The 15,914-nt window shown below is 39.4% G+C and overlaps 1 protein-coding gene across 1 annotated transcript in view; it reads right to left on the reverse strand.

Moving 5' to 3' along the window:
- The window catches only part of espn (espin), a 38,154-nt gene extending 35,481 nt beyond the window's left edge, over positions 1 to 2,673 (reverse strand). Inside the window, exon 1 of the mRNA XM_061074654.1 lies at positions 2,374 to 2,673. Coding sequence (XP_060930637.1) covers positions 2,374 to 2,673 — 300 coding nt within the window. The remainder of the gene's footprint in view (positions 1 to 2,373) is intronic.
- Between the last annotated feature and the right edge of the window lie 13,241 nt (positions 2,674 to 15,914).

Below are 15,914 nucleotides of genomic sequence, written 5' to 3' on the forward strand. Positions count from 1 at the left end.
AAAAACTGCTAAAACACTGAATACTGAAAGCATTTCAACTGCAATTAGAAAGTTAATACACAAACATAAAAATGTTTACAAGCAAAAGCTGATGAAAGTTGGTAATGTGTAAGGAACCTGCACAACTTACAAAGGTATATATTTAAGCAAGTATGTAAGTCTGTACTTAGCTTGTGTACAATAACACCTTGTTTGTGCAAATAACACACACACGCGCACACACACACAAACCACATTCTTAATTAGAAACTTAAGTGTTCCAGTTGGATGGTATAAACAGTGTCAAAGGTAAACTTTACCCGACTGGTTGTGGAGCCCTGACAGATCTAAAGTGGCAATGACTACACCTGTGGCAACTAAAGTGCCACAGATCATAGTCTTAGTCAAACCTGAACCTTTAAGCAAAAATATCTTTAAAAGCATTTGCATGTGTATGAACCCTGGAGTCTTATCAAATGATCTAAAGTTGCAGTCTGAAGCAGTAGAATGGAACACATGAACATTCAAATCAGACAGAATTGGCATCAGAGCGCCGAAATATAATAGTGAAAAGTGGAAGCTACAGCATGTAAATGGAACTGCGAGCGGTAATTGATAGGTTTTACTAAATGTCAGCCAAGTATCTTATCAGTTAGTTGTGGGCGTGGGGGGGGGGGCTCTTTGTTGCTCTTCAGTGCTCTGTCAAGCAGTCCTCAAAAGTAATGGAGACAGTAAGTAGATGACAGAGCTCTTATTACTCTGTGTTTTAGATTTAGAATCATAGATGACTACAGGTCAGATCAAGTGCCGGACCGGCTCAGGTGCCGTGCTTCTGTGCCTTGTGTGTTGGTCTAAATCGTTTGTGAAGAAGAGGAGGAATAATAAGCATCAGTGTCGTGGCTTAGCACTGCTGCTTCAGAACCAACACACTCTGAGGGATGAATCTGACCTAACTGGCTGGAAGCATGGTGTCTACATGCCTTCATGGGTTTCCTCACTTAGTCACAAAGGGGAAAATGTTGCCACAGAGGTTATTTTTCGGGGATACGCCACAGCATAACTTGTATAGTTTAAGCAGATATTGAAAATGGCCGATTGAGATGGATCTGTTATTCTGTTTTCTAAAGAAAAACAACAGTTTGTGCAAAAAGGAAACGTTTTGGTCACAACAGACTGTTTAATGGCTGTTTAACAATAATAAGCTTTAATCCTTAAGCACCTTTCAAAACACAAGGTGCTTTAAAAGAGAAAAGTTGAAAGCAAACAATAAGGAACTATTTATAAACTATTTAATGATCACATTGTAAGTGATGGTTAATGCACACACTGTGTCACATACATGAAAATATTATTTGGTTACGATAAACTACAACTGTACTTCAGCTTCTCCTGAGACTCCTAAGTGCGTGCTGCATTCCTGCCTTGGTGTGAGAACGTTGCATCTCACTACCAGCAGCCACATGGAAGTGAGGTAAGGTCTCTCAGATTTGCAAATCCAGTTTTGCCTATGCTTCATTACCATGGTAACATGAGGCAGTGTAGATTTGCCATTGGCAGGATTTGCCATATTGGATGAAATGTTATCTTTTGTTAGAATCAGACCAATAACTTATCACCAGTTAAAGATAAATTGATTCTGGTTTCACAAAAATATTGTGAAGTGCCGTGAACAGGTTAAAAGCACATTTATTGCCAAATGCCTCATTAAACAGAGACAAAAAGACTGTGTGTGAAACATAAGATTTAGCCAGTTCACAATTAAAGGTTGATTGTGCTGTGGCTCCTCCTCTTTAAGAATAAGATATGAGTAAATCTGCCATTTGGATTTGAAGAGTTCATTGTGTGATGATGATCCAAATATTGCATCAGGACCTTTTTTACGTCCAAATTCGAATCTCTGTTAGGGACACACCTGTAAGTTATATTTGAAACATGACAATACACTGACATTAATGAGAATATGCCCCAGATACACTGAACCATTGTGCAATTTAATTTATTTATTTAATTATTTAATTTAATTATTTAATGATTTAATTGTACTGTTTAGTTTTTCTACTACTTACTATTTATTTGCTTATTTACTGTTTACTGTTTACTTTTTTCTTTTTTCTCATTGTTGCTTTTGTGTCTTACTATGTTGTTTTGCTCTTTCTTTTGCTCTTGTTGCGCTGTGCCTGCGCTGCTGCTGTAAAACCCTCAAATTTCCCCACTGTGGGAATATTAAAGGATTCTGATCTGAACCCCAGTTGGACCTGTCAAGCCCCACATGGGTTCACCTGGAGAGGAACTGGCTGAGGGAAGGTTTGACACGCAGGCCTCAAATGGCAGCCAGGTCAGAGGACACAGAGCAGGAGGCTGCTGTCTGTCTGCCACACTTCAACGCTCACTCACCTCCGGCCGACATCCACCCTGGGTCAGCAGCCACTGCAAGCACACCAGGTTGCCCGTGGCTGCTGCGTCATGCGCCGGGCTCGCCCCGTTGTTGGCCAGGCAGTTCCCCGGCAGCCCTGCCTCCTCCACCAGGTACCGCAGGCAGGCCAGCCTCCCGGCCCGGGCTGCGTGGTGCACCGGGGAAGCCCCCAGCACGTCCCTCACGTCTCCGCTCAGCGCCTTGGCGGCGAGCTGCGCTTTGAGAGCCGGCACGTCGCCCTGCCTGGCGGCGAGCAGCGCCCGGTCCCCCTCCTGCACCATGGTGCCGTGCCCCCCTCTCCTGCCTTCTGCTCAGCGAGGGTCGGTCCCGGTGGGCTTCACCGCGTGGATGCGACCAGCATCGTACTCACTAGGTCGTAGTTGGTTTCCAGTCTGGGAACTTCGAGGGGAAGCTCAATTATCGGCCCGCATCCTTCCAGAGCCAAATGCGCAAAGCAAGATCGGATTCCATTCAAGAGCTGCAGCGTTTAAGCAAATAACACGTGCTTTTTCATTGTTGAAATAAAGCTCAACTCACTCCTATTTATCTCTGTGATGAACTAACCTGATGTCTACGTTTGTAACGGACGACGTGGGTCAGTAATCCGCTTCTTGTCTATTCTACACCAGCAGGATGCTGAACACCTGTTGCTCTGAGTTTCACTAAAGCGCCTTTTTTGTTTTTAAATAAAACTGGTTTGTTTACCCCGTTTGCTTCCGGATAACGGTTTACGATCAGGAGAATATTCCGCAGTGTTTTTCTTCTTCTAGCAGATGGCGACATGGGACTGAGCGCCTGCTAAATAATCCATCAGGGGGAGGATCGCTGAGCCGAGTACAGGTTGTTACTCCCTGGGAAATCGGCTCAGAAGTTAAAGGCGCAGTGCGACGACTTAAAACTGAGAATATACACAAGTTACACAACTGTGGTGGTGGGTGTCAAGTCAATTAGACCAACAGATATACTCATTTGGCAATTAACCTTTTAAACCCATGTCCGGTCTGGTTTGTATGAAGGCTTCCTGGCATTAATTCTATATGTCCATGAAAGCAGCATTATGTTTGCAGTAGGTCCATCTGGTGGTCTTTTCGAAAACTGTTACCTTAAATCTATTTAGCATGAGTTTATTATGATGCAATCTGTGCTGCCCTGCATATACAAACAACCATTTTTTATATATTTATGCTGAGCCAGCGTGTCACAATACATTCAGAGTTTATAATAGAACCTATGTACTTATTTGTCATTTTAACTTCATTTAACGTCATTGTTATTTTTAATTCTGATGTTCTCCATTACACGTGGCATCTATTGCACTTCTGTCCGCCCTGGGAGAGGGATCCCTCACATGTGGCTCTCTGAGGTTTCTACCTTCTTTAAACCCAGTTAAAGTTTTTGTTTTTGTTTTTCCCTACTCTTGTTGGAGGTTAAGACCAGAAGATGTCACACCTTGTTAAAGCCCTATGAGACAAATTTTGATTTGTGAATATGGGCAATACAAATAACACTTAATTGATTCATGATAAACCATTTCACTTAATTACAGTGGCAAGACTGGATAACAACCAGAGCTAGCTCTGTATGTCATTCATAAAGAAAATGTCAGATTACAAGTGCAAGTTTACATGATGATTAGTGCAGTGTTGTGAACAGCATACTCAATTAGTTATAATAGGGGTAATAAGTATTTCCATATCGGCTGTGGCTGAGGGGTAGAGTGGTCGTCCTCCAACCTGAAGGTCGGCAGTTCGATCCCCAGTCTGACCCATCTGCATGCCGAAGTGTCCTTGGGCAAGATGCTGAACCCTCCATAAATAACAAAGTGCTGCGAATAGATGCACTGTATGAATGTGTGTATGAATGGGTGAATGTAAAACTGTACTGTAAAGCACTTTGAGTGGTCATCTAGAAAAGCGCTATATAAATACAAAACCATTTACCATATCTGTTTAAAACCCAGAGAGGCATCATATTCCCTTATGATGAACCTGACGTTGTGGAGAACTGCAATACTTTGAACCACCAAACGGTGGCGGGAAAGGTTCATATTCCGCACGGTAGCTCTACCTGCAGAGGTGTGCAGGTGTCAGGTTAGCATCGCTTTGTGTTGGCCTCTTTAAATCACTGTTAACTGTCGCACACGCGTCAGCACATTAACCATCTGTTCAGCGACCATCATGATTTATTTTTATTATGATTGCCTATTTCCAATGCTCCTATAAGTCTAACATGAGCTAAACATTGAAATATGAGTTTGTTTTACATTCAAACCAGTACACTTGTATTGGCCTTTATTGTAGGCCAATATCAATTTTTTACATATTTCATATTTTCATGATATTATGTGAGAGCTGATATAATAGTAATAAAAATGCTTATTAAGAGCCTCACAGCAGTTTCGGCACGTTGTGCCTCTTTCACTGTCAGATTAGGTTGATTGATTTTTCCGCTCAGAGGCCTCCTGTGTGTGTGTGTGTGTGTGTGTGTGTCTGTGAGTGTGTTTGTGTGTGTGCTGCGGAGCCGGGGCTGGAGGGTGGAGGAGGGAGGGGGGGTTTAAAGGCGAGTCTCGTGCTCGACGCGTGCCACCTCGGCCCATCTGTTGCACAGGTCCAACTGTCATAGACACCGTGGGGGATTCCCACGAGCAGTCTTGACTAATAATGGTACAATTCCCCAGAGGAAATGGACACGAATCAGGGGACTCTGTCAATTCCTTTATATACCTTCACAGAAGATAAAGAAGGCCTATACACCGCATTTATAAGCTCATTTATTATTATTTATTATTATTATTATTATAATTATTATTATTATTATTATTATCGTCATTATTATTATTATTATTAGTAGTAGTAGTAGAAGTAGTATTGGTATTATTATTATTATTATTATTATTATACAATAATACAATAAAAAAGCTATAGCTTATAGATACTGCATTTAGTTTTCAGTAGGCTACCCCCAATTGAGTTTATAAATTGGTGTGTATAAATATATATATATATATGGACATATACAGTGTATGTCACCCATCTTATATATTGTATATATCCCTTTGTTAATTAGGTTGAATAATCATTGTGATTTTTCTTTTAGGACAAATATAGGCTACAGCCAGAGTTTAAAATCCTAATGACACATTGACAATAGGCTACACTAAATTAGAAATTTGTATAGACTAGCGTTTATTCTACATAATTGCACTGTATTTTTGAATGCATGCTTATTGGTCCATATTGGACTGTTTGCTTGCTGAGGTCCAGGCATTAAACGCTGCCTATACAGCAGTTGACAGCAGACATGTTGTGTGCAGCTGCAGCAGCAGCTCTGTACAATAAAGGCTCTAACACAGGGTTTAATCATGTGGAGGTGAACCGGACTCTTTCCCAGGCTCCTTCAAAGAAGCTCCCACAACTTGAAGCGATGAGAAAAGCTAAATCCCCATTCAAGTGGAAAGGGGGCTGCCAACGGTTCTTCACGGAGCCTGGGAACGCTGGGATTCTCCGTGCACGCGTCAGACGTGCGACAGTTATTCAAATTGGGCTGAGCCATTCAGCGCGTGGGCCCCATCTATTGTATGGTCACATCTGCTGCTGCGCGGGAACATTCGAATGAGGACACATCCTCGAGTTCATGCTGCTTATTTAACCTGCAGCAAACTGCATGGTGTGTTAAAGACCCGGTGTGACCCGCAACCAGACAAAATAACACTGGAATACAAACAGGAGGAAAGTACCAACAACCCTGCAGGCTGTAGAATCAATCATTTAGTGCGCGTCTGTAAACACTGCAGCTTCATTTAATAACAATAACAACAATAATGTTAATAACAATTTTAATAATAACAATACTAACAATAAATAAAGATATACCACAAACATATTTCTGTTTTTATTGTAAGATTTGTAGTGATAGAGCAGTTCCTCGCGTCCATGTGTCTGCAACGGCTCAGCTGGCTGGCGCGTGCCGTGCAGTAATTGCTTTAGCTTGACTAAACCTGGGCGCGTGCAAGGAAGAGCCTGTCATCCTGTGTGGAACCAGAGAGAACAGGTCTGCACCTCCATGTTTAATATTCAATACGAAAAACACACCAGCTTCACATGAAACAATTAATAATCATTTTTAATATTGTAAAAAAGACACCAGGCATTGTTAACTTTATTAAAATGCTGAAAGAAGACAAACACACAAAGAGAGAACATTTCTTTATTCATCTAACTGCACCCTGCTATCCTCCAATCCTCTTTCTTTCTTTCTTTCTTTCTTTCTTTCTTTCTTTCTCTCTTTCTTTCTGTCTTTCTTTCTTTCTTTCTTTCTGTCTTTCTTTCTTTCTTTCTTTCTTTCTTTCTTTCTTTCTTTCTTTCTTTCTTTCTGTCTTTCTTTCTTTCTTTCTTTCTTTCTTTCTGTCTTTCTTTCTTTCTTCCTTTCTTCCTTTCTTTCTTTCCGTCTGTTTTTCTGTCTGTCTGCCTTTAATAATCAGAAAACCATCAAAAAACTGAAAGCACGTGGCCAGTGGAGGATTCTGTATAGCATGCATTGAACATTTGAAATTAAACAGACACTGACTCTTATACATTTTGCCAACATTGCTTTAGACAAAGGACGATACAACTGGATTACATTAAGGCAAAGCATTCCAAGAATTGTTGTTATATGCAATAATCAAACACTGCATATGTATTACATCAAAACATCTGGCCCTGGTTGCAAGGACTATACTCTCACAGACGTCTGCTATGCCAATGAATAAGGATTACAGGCCTTTTAAAAAAAATTGTATTTGTGCAACTGATTTTACTTTTCAAATGTTGTAATAAATGGTGGTTAACTGCACTACAAAGATCAAATTCCTATAACACATTGATTGTAAAATCCATTTGATTTCTGTTCATGAGCATATTCAGTATGTCATGTTTTAATTGCCTATGTTTCTATCATGCTATTAAAACATATTTAATAAACACATTTTAATAACTGAGCATAGGCTAACCAAATCTTAGTTTTCAGGCGTACATAAAGCTTTTTTTTTAAATAAAAGGATTTAGCCTGATGTATACCTAAAGATGAGTTCATCATTTTTATGGTTGATTTTACAGTTACACAGTGTCCTGCGTTTGAAAGAAATTAAATCGTCATAATAACAAAAGCATGATAAGCTGAAACTGCAAGTGACGAATACAGTAATTTCTATCATCTTATCCTAAAGTTCACCTTGATTCTTCTCTCTTCTCTTGGAGACATCGGGGAGACGTCTTGTGTCAGCGCGCAGCCGCAGTGTCTCTCCCACAGCGAGCCAGTCATCCGTGAGCTGCAGTGAGAATTTCTCTGGTCAGACTTTCTCACACTCAGGCTCATTAGCTGCAGACAGAGACAGGACGACAGATTTGACGAGACAGGCGTTTCAACAGAGCAGCGTTTACAGTGAGAAGACAAAAAAGCTGGAGACCACTGGTGCCAGACACACTGGGCCAAACTGGACTTTACATTGCTTCTCTGCGTCTCAGCTGAATGTATTTTACTGTAGTAACGACTGTACAACAAGGTACGAAGTATAAGGAATATATAGAAACAGATATAGATGTATAGTAAACAGATTATATACACATCTCACTAGCATTTAATATCATGCAAACATTCACGTGTTACAATCCAAACAACTGTGGTTTTATAAGTAATTTTCAACTTGTTGGGAAAATCCCATTATTCAACCTCAGAAAACCTTACATGTAACACTGGCAGACATATTTCATAAGCCATGAGCATTTGTTATAGCAGAATAACACGTTTAGATGAATGAGATAGAATTAGGCTTAATTATCTAATAATATTAATAACAATAACAACAACAACAATAATAATCATCATCATCCTAATATACCTATAACTATTATTATAATAATATAGAACTCCTACCCGGTCATGGCCGCTCCTCTGCTCATCTTTTAAAGCCACCGCCTCGCTGCCGGCTTGCAGGTGGCTGCTGCGTGTTGAAGGGCTGCTGCAGTTGTATTCAGCGCCCTTTTGCTCCACGAGGTTTGAGACTCAATGACAGGGACGCGTGGACTTTGTGGGCGGACACCTTGTACATGTGACCACGCCCTCTCATGGTTTGGATCTGAGGGACAGTGCAGGAGGAACATGTAACAGCACAGATAAAAGTATTATTGTATTTGTAAGCTTTATAATTTTAATTTTTAATTCTATATGCCTAGAGAAGATTCCTTTTTTTTGCTTTTCAGTTTATTCTTAATCGGTGGATTCAAAGATTAGAGATTGGATAAAATGAAACTTTATTCATCCAAGTTGTTACGCCAGCAGATTGTAAGAAAGGTGGAGACAAGAGAATAAAAAAGGCAAAAGGATAACAATTTAATTTGAATAAATATAATGAGAATATGTACATAACAACCACATTTCACTAATTAAACTGTATTTCCATGCTACAGTCCCACAGCACGATTAGCTGCATCTGAAGAGGAACAATGTAACTGCTTGTTTGTAACTTTTTTTAATTAATAGTTTATTATAAAGAATGCATTTCTCGTTTAAATGTTCCAAAGAAACCCAAAGAGGCAGAGGTGTTCTTAGCAAATGGGAAAAATCATCATCATGATTGACTCGTGAAGCCTTTATTCATATTCGTTTGAAATGACATATGATACAGTTAAAATAAGATAAACCTATAGTTCCACAATGGGGAGATATGAATATGAGCACTTACAGTACTAAAACTGGGAGTTTCTGAAGAATAAAAGACACTTACATTGAAGGAGCACACTTGTTGTGGATGTTTTCTTCTTAACATTGCTGCAATACAGCATGTCTTACTATGAATGTGTTTCCCTGATTATCATCCCCCCCTGCTCCTTAATTTCCCCCCGGACAACTCTTAATGGTCCCTGTGTCTGTGTAAGTTCAAAATAATTCATCGGAGCAGCGAAGCCATCTGCTGCCTTTGTTCTCCTGGCTCGTGCTGTTCTCGTGCCCCTGATATGGCAGCACAATGGCTCCAGCTTCCATCAGAAATCCAATATTCAAAAAACCCGCCAACAAGCCGGCGTGTCCGCATCCATCCCCGCCCCTGTAGCCCGGGCCGCTCCTTAATCCCCTGTAATATGCTGCAGCGTGTACAGGATGATGATGGAATAAACCACACTTTATTTTTTCAAGTTTAAAGCAGTGTGTGTTTGAAATGGGAATGTTTATTTTAGATATATATATATTGTGTTTGCGTTAATGTTAGTGTTTGTGGAGCTCACGGTGAGGAGTCATGGATGAGAAAAGTCTGTCACAGCTGGCTTCTGCACAGCTATTGGTGGTGACGCCTTTTTTTTGCGTCGCTGTGAGTTTTACCTTTGTCAACTTCACTTTGAACAAAAACAAACGTGCAGCACCAGATGTGCAGCTCGTACAGCGCTTGGCTTTTGGCTTGGTTATTTGGATAATCAAATCCTGTCTGAGCCATTCACCCTCCGGTTTATAATGTACAATTACGCATGAAGCACTTCTCCGCCTCAGAAAAGGACGCCTGCAAGCTTGATGCTGGGCACAGCTATAGTCCAGACGTCTATTTTCAAAAAGGAATATTGACAATCCATGTGATGAAAAACAAGACTTCATGATTATAAATCCTGGATCCAATAAACCCAATTTAACAGGATTTCTATGTGAATTTAAAGAAAACATACAAACTCTACCATTTATAGAAACTAAAATGTGAAAAAAAACTGCCAATTGGATGAATAAATTGTTTCCCCTTTTTTCTTTTATCTCCTTTATATTAATTTCGATTATATATTTCTGACATTATGTATTGTTTTATCTCTTTCTAGCCTGATTAATAAATTATCTCCACGGCTGTTTATCTAACTGTACTGTCACTTTAGCTGGGTGTTTTCAGTGTGAAGCACATATCTGCAATATTTAAATACACATACGTTTATAAATATAAAGTTTAAAAAAGCACGCGATAAATAAAGCGTCTGTAAAGCCATTCCAGTTTGCATTTGTTTGGTTTGACATATCTGAGTTCTCAGAGATCAAAAATATGTCGCCCAACTTATAGACAACATTTACACTATCATTTAATTTAGTATTTGGGTTTGTTTTAAGGGATATTTATTTAAAGAGTGAGTGATGCTCAGTGTCCATGCGTAATGAAGCGCACAGCTGAGCTGACAGTTTCATTAGTGGATCCAGGAGCATCTGATAGGATTGTATTTTAGTTTTTATATCATTTATAACCTGAAGAAAACGTGACATTGTTTAGACCTGACACGAGGCAGCTGAAACTATCAAGCATCATCATTAATTGTTTTCAGACTTTTAGATTATAACCTATATGTTATACATCTTATATACTTTATATATCCTTCAAGGATATATTTTCTAAGATCGTTTTGTTTGATAGCTGAGGGGAGTTTTATTTACAATCACTATAATTTACCAGCGTCCTTTGTTATCGTCTTATGGAGCACGTGACCTGAGAGGATGCTGATGCAGACTCCGGGCTAAAGAGTCAGTGACGTCAACAGGAGCTCGTGCAGGAGGAGAAAAATAAGTTTGGGTTTTGGTCAGTGCTGCACGCGGCAGATGCTTCGTGAAAATGGCGTGGTTTTAGGCATGGGAAGCTTCACGGCAACTTTTGATAGGTCTTCAGGTTGCATCGTCACAGGGAGAAGTGATGCAGTGTCACATGAGAGCTTCACCAACGCGAACAAAGAGAGCAAGAACAGCCACGTGGACACGTTTACCAAAAATATTCTAGTTATATTATTCTTGTATCTATATATTCTTTTTATTTTATTTATATATGTATTATCCTTTTATTCATATAAGGGGAAGTTTGAATTAGTTATATACCCTCTTTCACATCGTTACTTTCTATATACAGACGTGTTGGTTTTCAAGTGAGGATATTTTGATAACATTCAATCCCAGTTAAACCGGAGCACTCCTTAACATTACACTGTGGACAGATTTACAAATGGAAACAGGATATTACACTCAGTCACCTACACCTGGCTAAAACGAATGCATTCTATTATACAACAGGGCTGTAATGAATCACACCCTCATGAATGTTTTACTCTCTAGTTTGTGTGGAAACGGTTTTTGGAGAGCTGTTGAAAAGACTTGAAACATAATAAGTGTACTTTTGGTGTTATAACTGTTTCAGGACTGTATCAGATTGTATTAGCTGTACCAAATAAGTATATGATGTAAAATTTCAACAAAATTGGTATTGAGGGGAGAACAAAAGAACAAAAGCATCTGTACACTAAAATCCGGGGAAATATCATTTGAATTTTAATAAACAGTTTTAAAATGCCCCAAAGCCTTCCAATTAAAAAGATATCAGCAATAACCAAAGTCAGATTCTGAAAGTTAGAATGTGTCTTTTTATTGAAACTTGGACCAGTCTCCTCCTCTGTCATGGTGGTGGAGGATTCAGTCATTCTAGCTGGGTGATAGTTTGTTCCTCTTAAATCCAATTGAAATCCATATCACTCATGAGTTTAGGTTAAGTAATATGTCACATTGGGCATCCTTATTTTTATTTTGAGCCTTAGTCACTGTTAGAGAAACACAGACCAACATAACATGTAGTCTTCAGTCAGAATAAAGCCCCACATCTTTCTCCTTTCACCTCTCACACTTCTTTCTCATTCTTCAGCACTAAATGAACCGAGGTCTCCTCCCAAAGACAATGCCCCTGTAGCTAAGGCATCAACCCACTCATGACTCCTCTTGACGTGAGAGGAAAATGACGCAAGAGAAAAGAATGCATGCACTTAAGCTATAATATCTGAAATTCCATCTGAAATCCTGCTCTTTAACGTTCCTTTTCTCATAGTCCGACCAGGAAGTTTTACAGCTTTGGGACCTGGTCTTCACATCAAAGATGGCGTCGGTTAAAAAACAACTTGGTAACATTACAGCGTGTGTTATTTTCTGACCTGTCGTTTTATTCATCAGTCTGAGTAGAGCACAAAATTCATGTTTTTGAGAGCAATAATTGACTCATGAAAAACAATCTTAACTCAATGTCAACCTACTTACCTTTTTGGAGCTTTCAACAAAATCTAATGGCTCTAATCATGCTGATCAAACTAGAAACTCACTCATTCATCAGGAAGGTCAATCCACTCAGTAAGTGATAAAACATCAGAGTTGGATATAGAAATCAAAGGGAAATGAAGTCAATAGATTTTCTCCATTTTCTCTGTTGTTGCTTGTCTCAAAATCCAACACAACTGCTACAACCACGTTGGAACTGGTTTTAAAGTAGCAGTACTCTGTAGCAACCATAGAAAAGGCTGTTGTCAGAACCACACAGCCTGTGACTCTATGTTGTCGGATTCAGATAAACAAACTGTGAGTGGAGAGATTCAAACTTATAAAAACAATGTAATAAACTTTAATATCAACAATCAGAATTAGTTGATCAATGTTTGTGTGGACTGCTGCAGTTAGGAAGAAAATATTTCCCATCTAATAATTGAATTATGAGGTAACTTGTGCGATAGCCTCTCAGAAAACCGTCAGTCCTGCAAGCAGACAGACATCATTACAGAATTCACATCAACAATGAGAGTTATCAGGTGAAAAGAGTGCAGCTGAACCATTCGATGATAATACATTGAGCTGAATCAGGTACTTAGATAGAGCTTTAAACTCAGCTCAAACTTCAGAGTGGTGTGTGAAGATTAAACTGGTGTCAACAGAGAAACATAAGTCAATCAATCAAATTTTAATTGTATAGCCCATATTCACAAATCACAATTTGTCTGATAGGTATGACATCCTCTGTCCTTCACCCTCAACAAGAGTAAGGAAAAACTTCAGGGGGGAAACAGTCTCAGAGAGAGCTTCAGGTGAGGGATCCCTCTCCCAGGACGGACAGATGTGCAATAGATGCTGCGTCTAACTGAGAACATCAACGAAATAACAGTATTTACGCCATTGATTAAAAGAAACAGTTCTCTGATAGAGATGAAGGGTTATTGTCAGTAATGGTAGACTATTTGATTAGGCATATTGTATACCAAGCAGTCTTGTAATCATAGTCAATGATCAGCTGCTTCCACATTCAGGATTTGTGTGTTTAAAAGGCTAAAAAATCATGTTGTCCAGTCTTTTTACTTTTATAAATTTACCACAGTCAGTTACCCCATACACACAGAGATTATTGGGATCAATAGAATATGTCAGTGAATGTAGGAGTCAGGAAATGCTGAATTAAGCCTCTCTCACTATGGTAGATAAACTCTACTAAGGACCATGACCCCAAACATGTTGGTATAACTGTGTTTCTGTCTTCTCAGTGTTGGCTATTCAATTTCCTTGGCTGCTTGTTCTACCTATGACTCCTTTGTGTGTATGTAATCCCATGTTCACCATGGGTCTCCGGAGGTATAGTGAGTTGTCCACTAACCAGGGGGTCAGCGGTTCTTCTATATACGGGTACAGTCCACTTCAGGCAATGATGCTTCACTTAAATAAATATGAGCATATAGTGGCCCAAAAAAAATTTGAGTCTTTTTTGGCCAAACATGTGGTGCTCTAGACAAGGTGTAATCTGGATGTAAACCTGAGTGGCCCATGTGGTAAATGGTGAATATGGCCCAAATAGCACAGAACCAATTGTCCCCACCTTTAGCACCTTGATGTGCTATCGTTCCACATGGCACGTGGGCTCAATGACATTGTGGCCATGAAGGCCAAGTGGGTTCGATCCCAATTTCAGCTATTCCACGTGCTTGGTCCTAAGACATTATACTGACCCTAAAATTATAGAAAGTGCTGAAGAGAGATGCACTGTATAAAAGTGTTTGTCGCAAAACCTGTATTGTAAAGAAAAGCCCCGTGAGTGGTCATCGAGACTAGAAAAGCACAACATAAAAACAGCCCATTTATGGATGCATTTCTGCGGACTTGAGACTTGTGTTGGTTCTTCTCCTTGATTCATTCAGAAGCTCTGCATTTCTACAGAATACCTCAGTGTATTAAAGGGATAGTTCACAGAAAAATTTAAATTCACCTACTATCTACTCATCACTATGCCGATGGAGGGGTGGGTGAAGTGTTTGAGTCCACAAAACACTTTTGGAGATTCAGGGTTAAACAGGGTTTCAGCTAAACCCAATACAATTGAAGTAACTGGTGACTTCTTCTTCAAACATTAAAAAATGGTGTCTTCTACACCATGTTCTAAGCCTAAATGTCCACTGCCTTGGGCGAGAGCTTGTGTGCTGTGTGTGTGTGTGCGAACATACAACATTTATATTTGGCTGCAACAGTGTTTACCTCTGACACTCCAGAACTGTTTTGTGGAGTCAAACAGTTCACCTATTTTTTGGAGAACTATCCCTTGGTCTTGCACATGTGCTTCTGCTGTGCAAATTGGTTTTTGTTTGCATTTTCAAGTGAGACTGGCTTTCAAACAGCAATTTCAATATAAATATTTGTAGAAAATATAATGTTGTGCTCTTTTCTGAAATCAGTCATCAGTACCAATCACTGAGGACTCTGACTATTAAACATTTGACTGTGTTGCAGTTCTTTTCACTAGAAAAAAGCATTCACTTCAAGCTTCACTAAGAATTCTCCCCATTTGAAATTGAAAAATCTGAATTAAAAAATCTATAACATATTGAGGTACATCCAGAGTTTAATATGCATATACTGTTTCAGATTTATAAAACATTTCCAATGTTTATAGGGTCTTCCGTCTCATAGACCCAACTGAGAAATATGAAAAATGTTTTTTGATGTAAAACTTGGTTCAAGGGGAACAGAAGGATGCTTCCTTTTACAATATATGTGATTAAAATGCTTTAATGCTTAAATGCTTTATGATAATAATAATAAAAAAAGGTTTAACCAGTTACATTTAAGATGAATTTGATCACAAAGTGGGAAGAAAAAGAGTTACAGTCATGTTCAGTCTGGACCACATGCAGCATTGGGACAAACACCAGCCTGCAGCGCATTGTACAGATGCTTCAGAGTCATTCTTATAATGTTGGCGTAGATTTTGGCTTGGGATGCCAGACATCCTTTGAGCAGCAGTCGCGATCTGTAGTCTGGAAAAACACAGAGGTCTGACATCCTCCGTGTAGCTGTGGTGACGACGATCATCTTCAGCGAGGAAGACTCCGGTGACGCTTTTGGTTTCACGGCTCAATAAACCCGCGCAGCCCCCCCCCCCCCCCATCTGCCTGGTCGTGTTGGCTCGTGTCAGTCTCATGCCGGTTATACGCACAAATTATCTCTCCCCCATTGTCATTTTACCTCAAACTCATTCAACTGTAAAAATGTTTTTTGGGGAATGTACTTAAGATGTTCTTCACCTTTTCACATTTTGATCCAGATTATAAGATACCCTTGCACAAAATAGATTGTGTTTGTTTATTCTTCTTAATAATCAGCCACATTAATGATATACAAATATCTTTACGAGTTTTCTTTATCAACCTTTAATCTTATTGTCAGATTGAGAGTTCCACCACCTGTGGTT

This window comes from Limanda limanda, chromosome 7, assembly GCF_963576545.1.
Source record: "Limanda limanda chromosome 7, fLimLim1.1, whole genome shotgun sequence".
NCBI lineage: Eukaryota > Metazoa > Chordata > Actinopteri > Pleuronectiformes > Pleuronectidae > Limanda > Limanda limanda.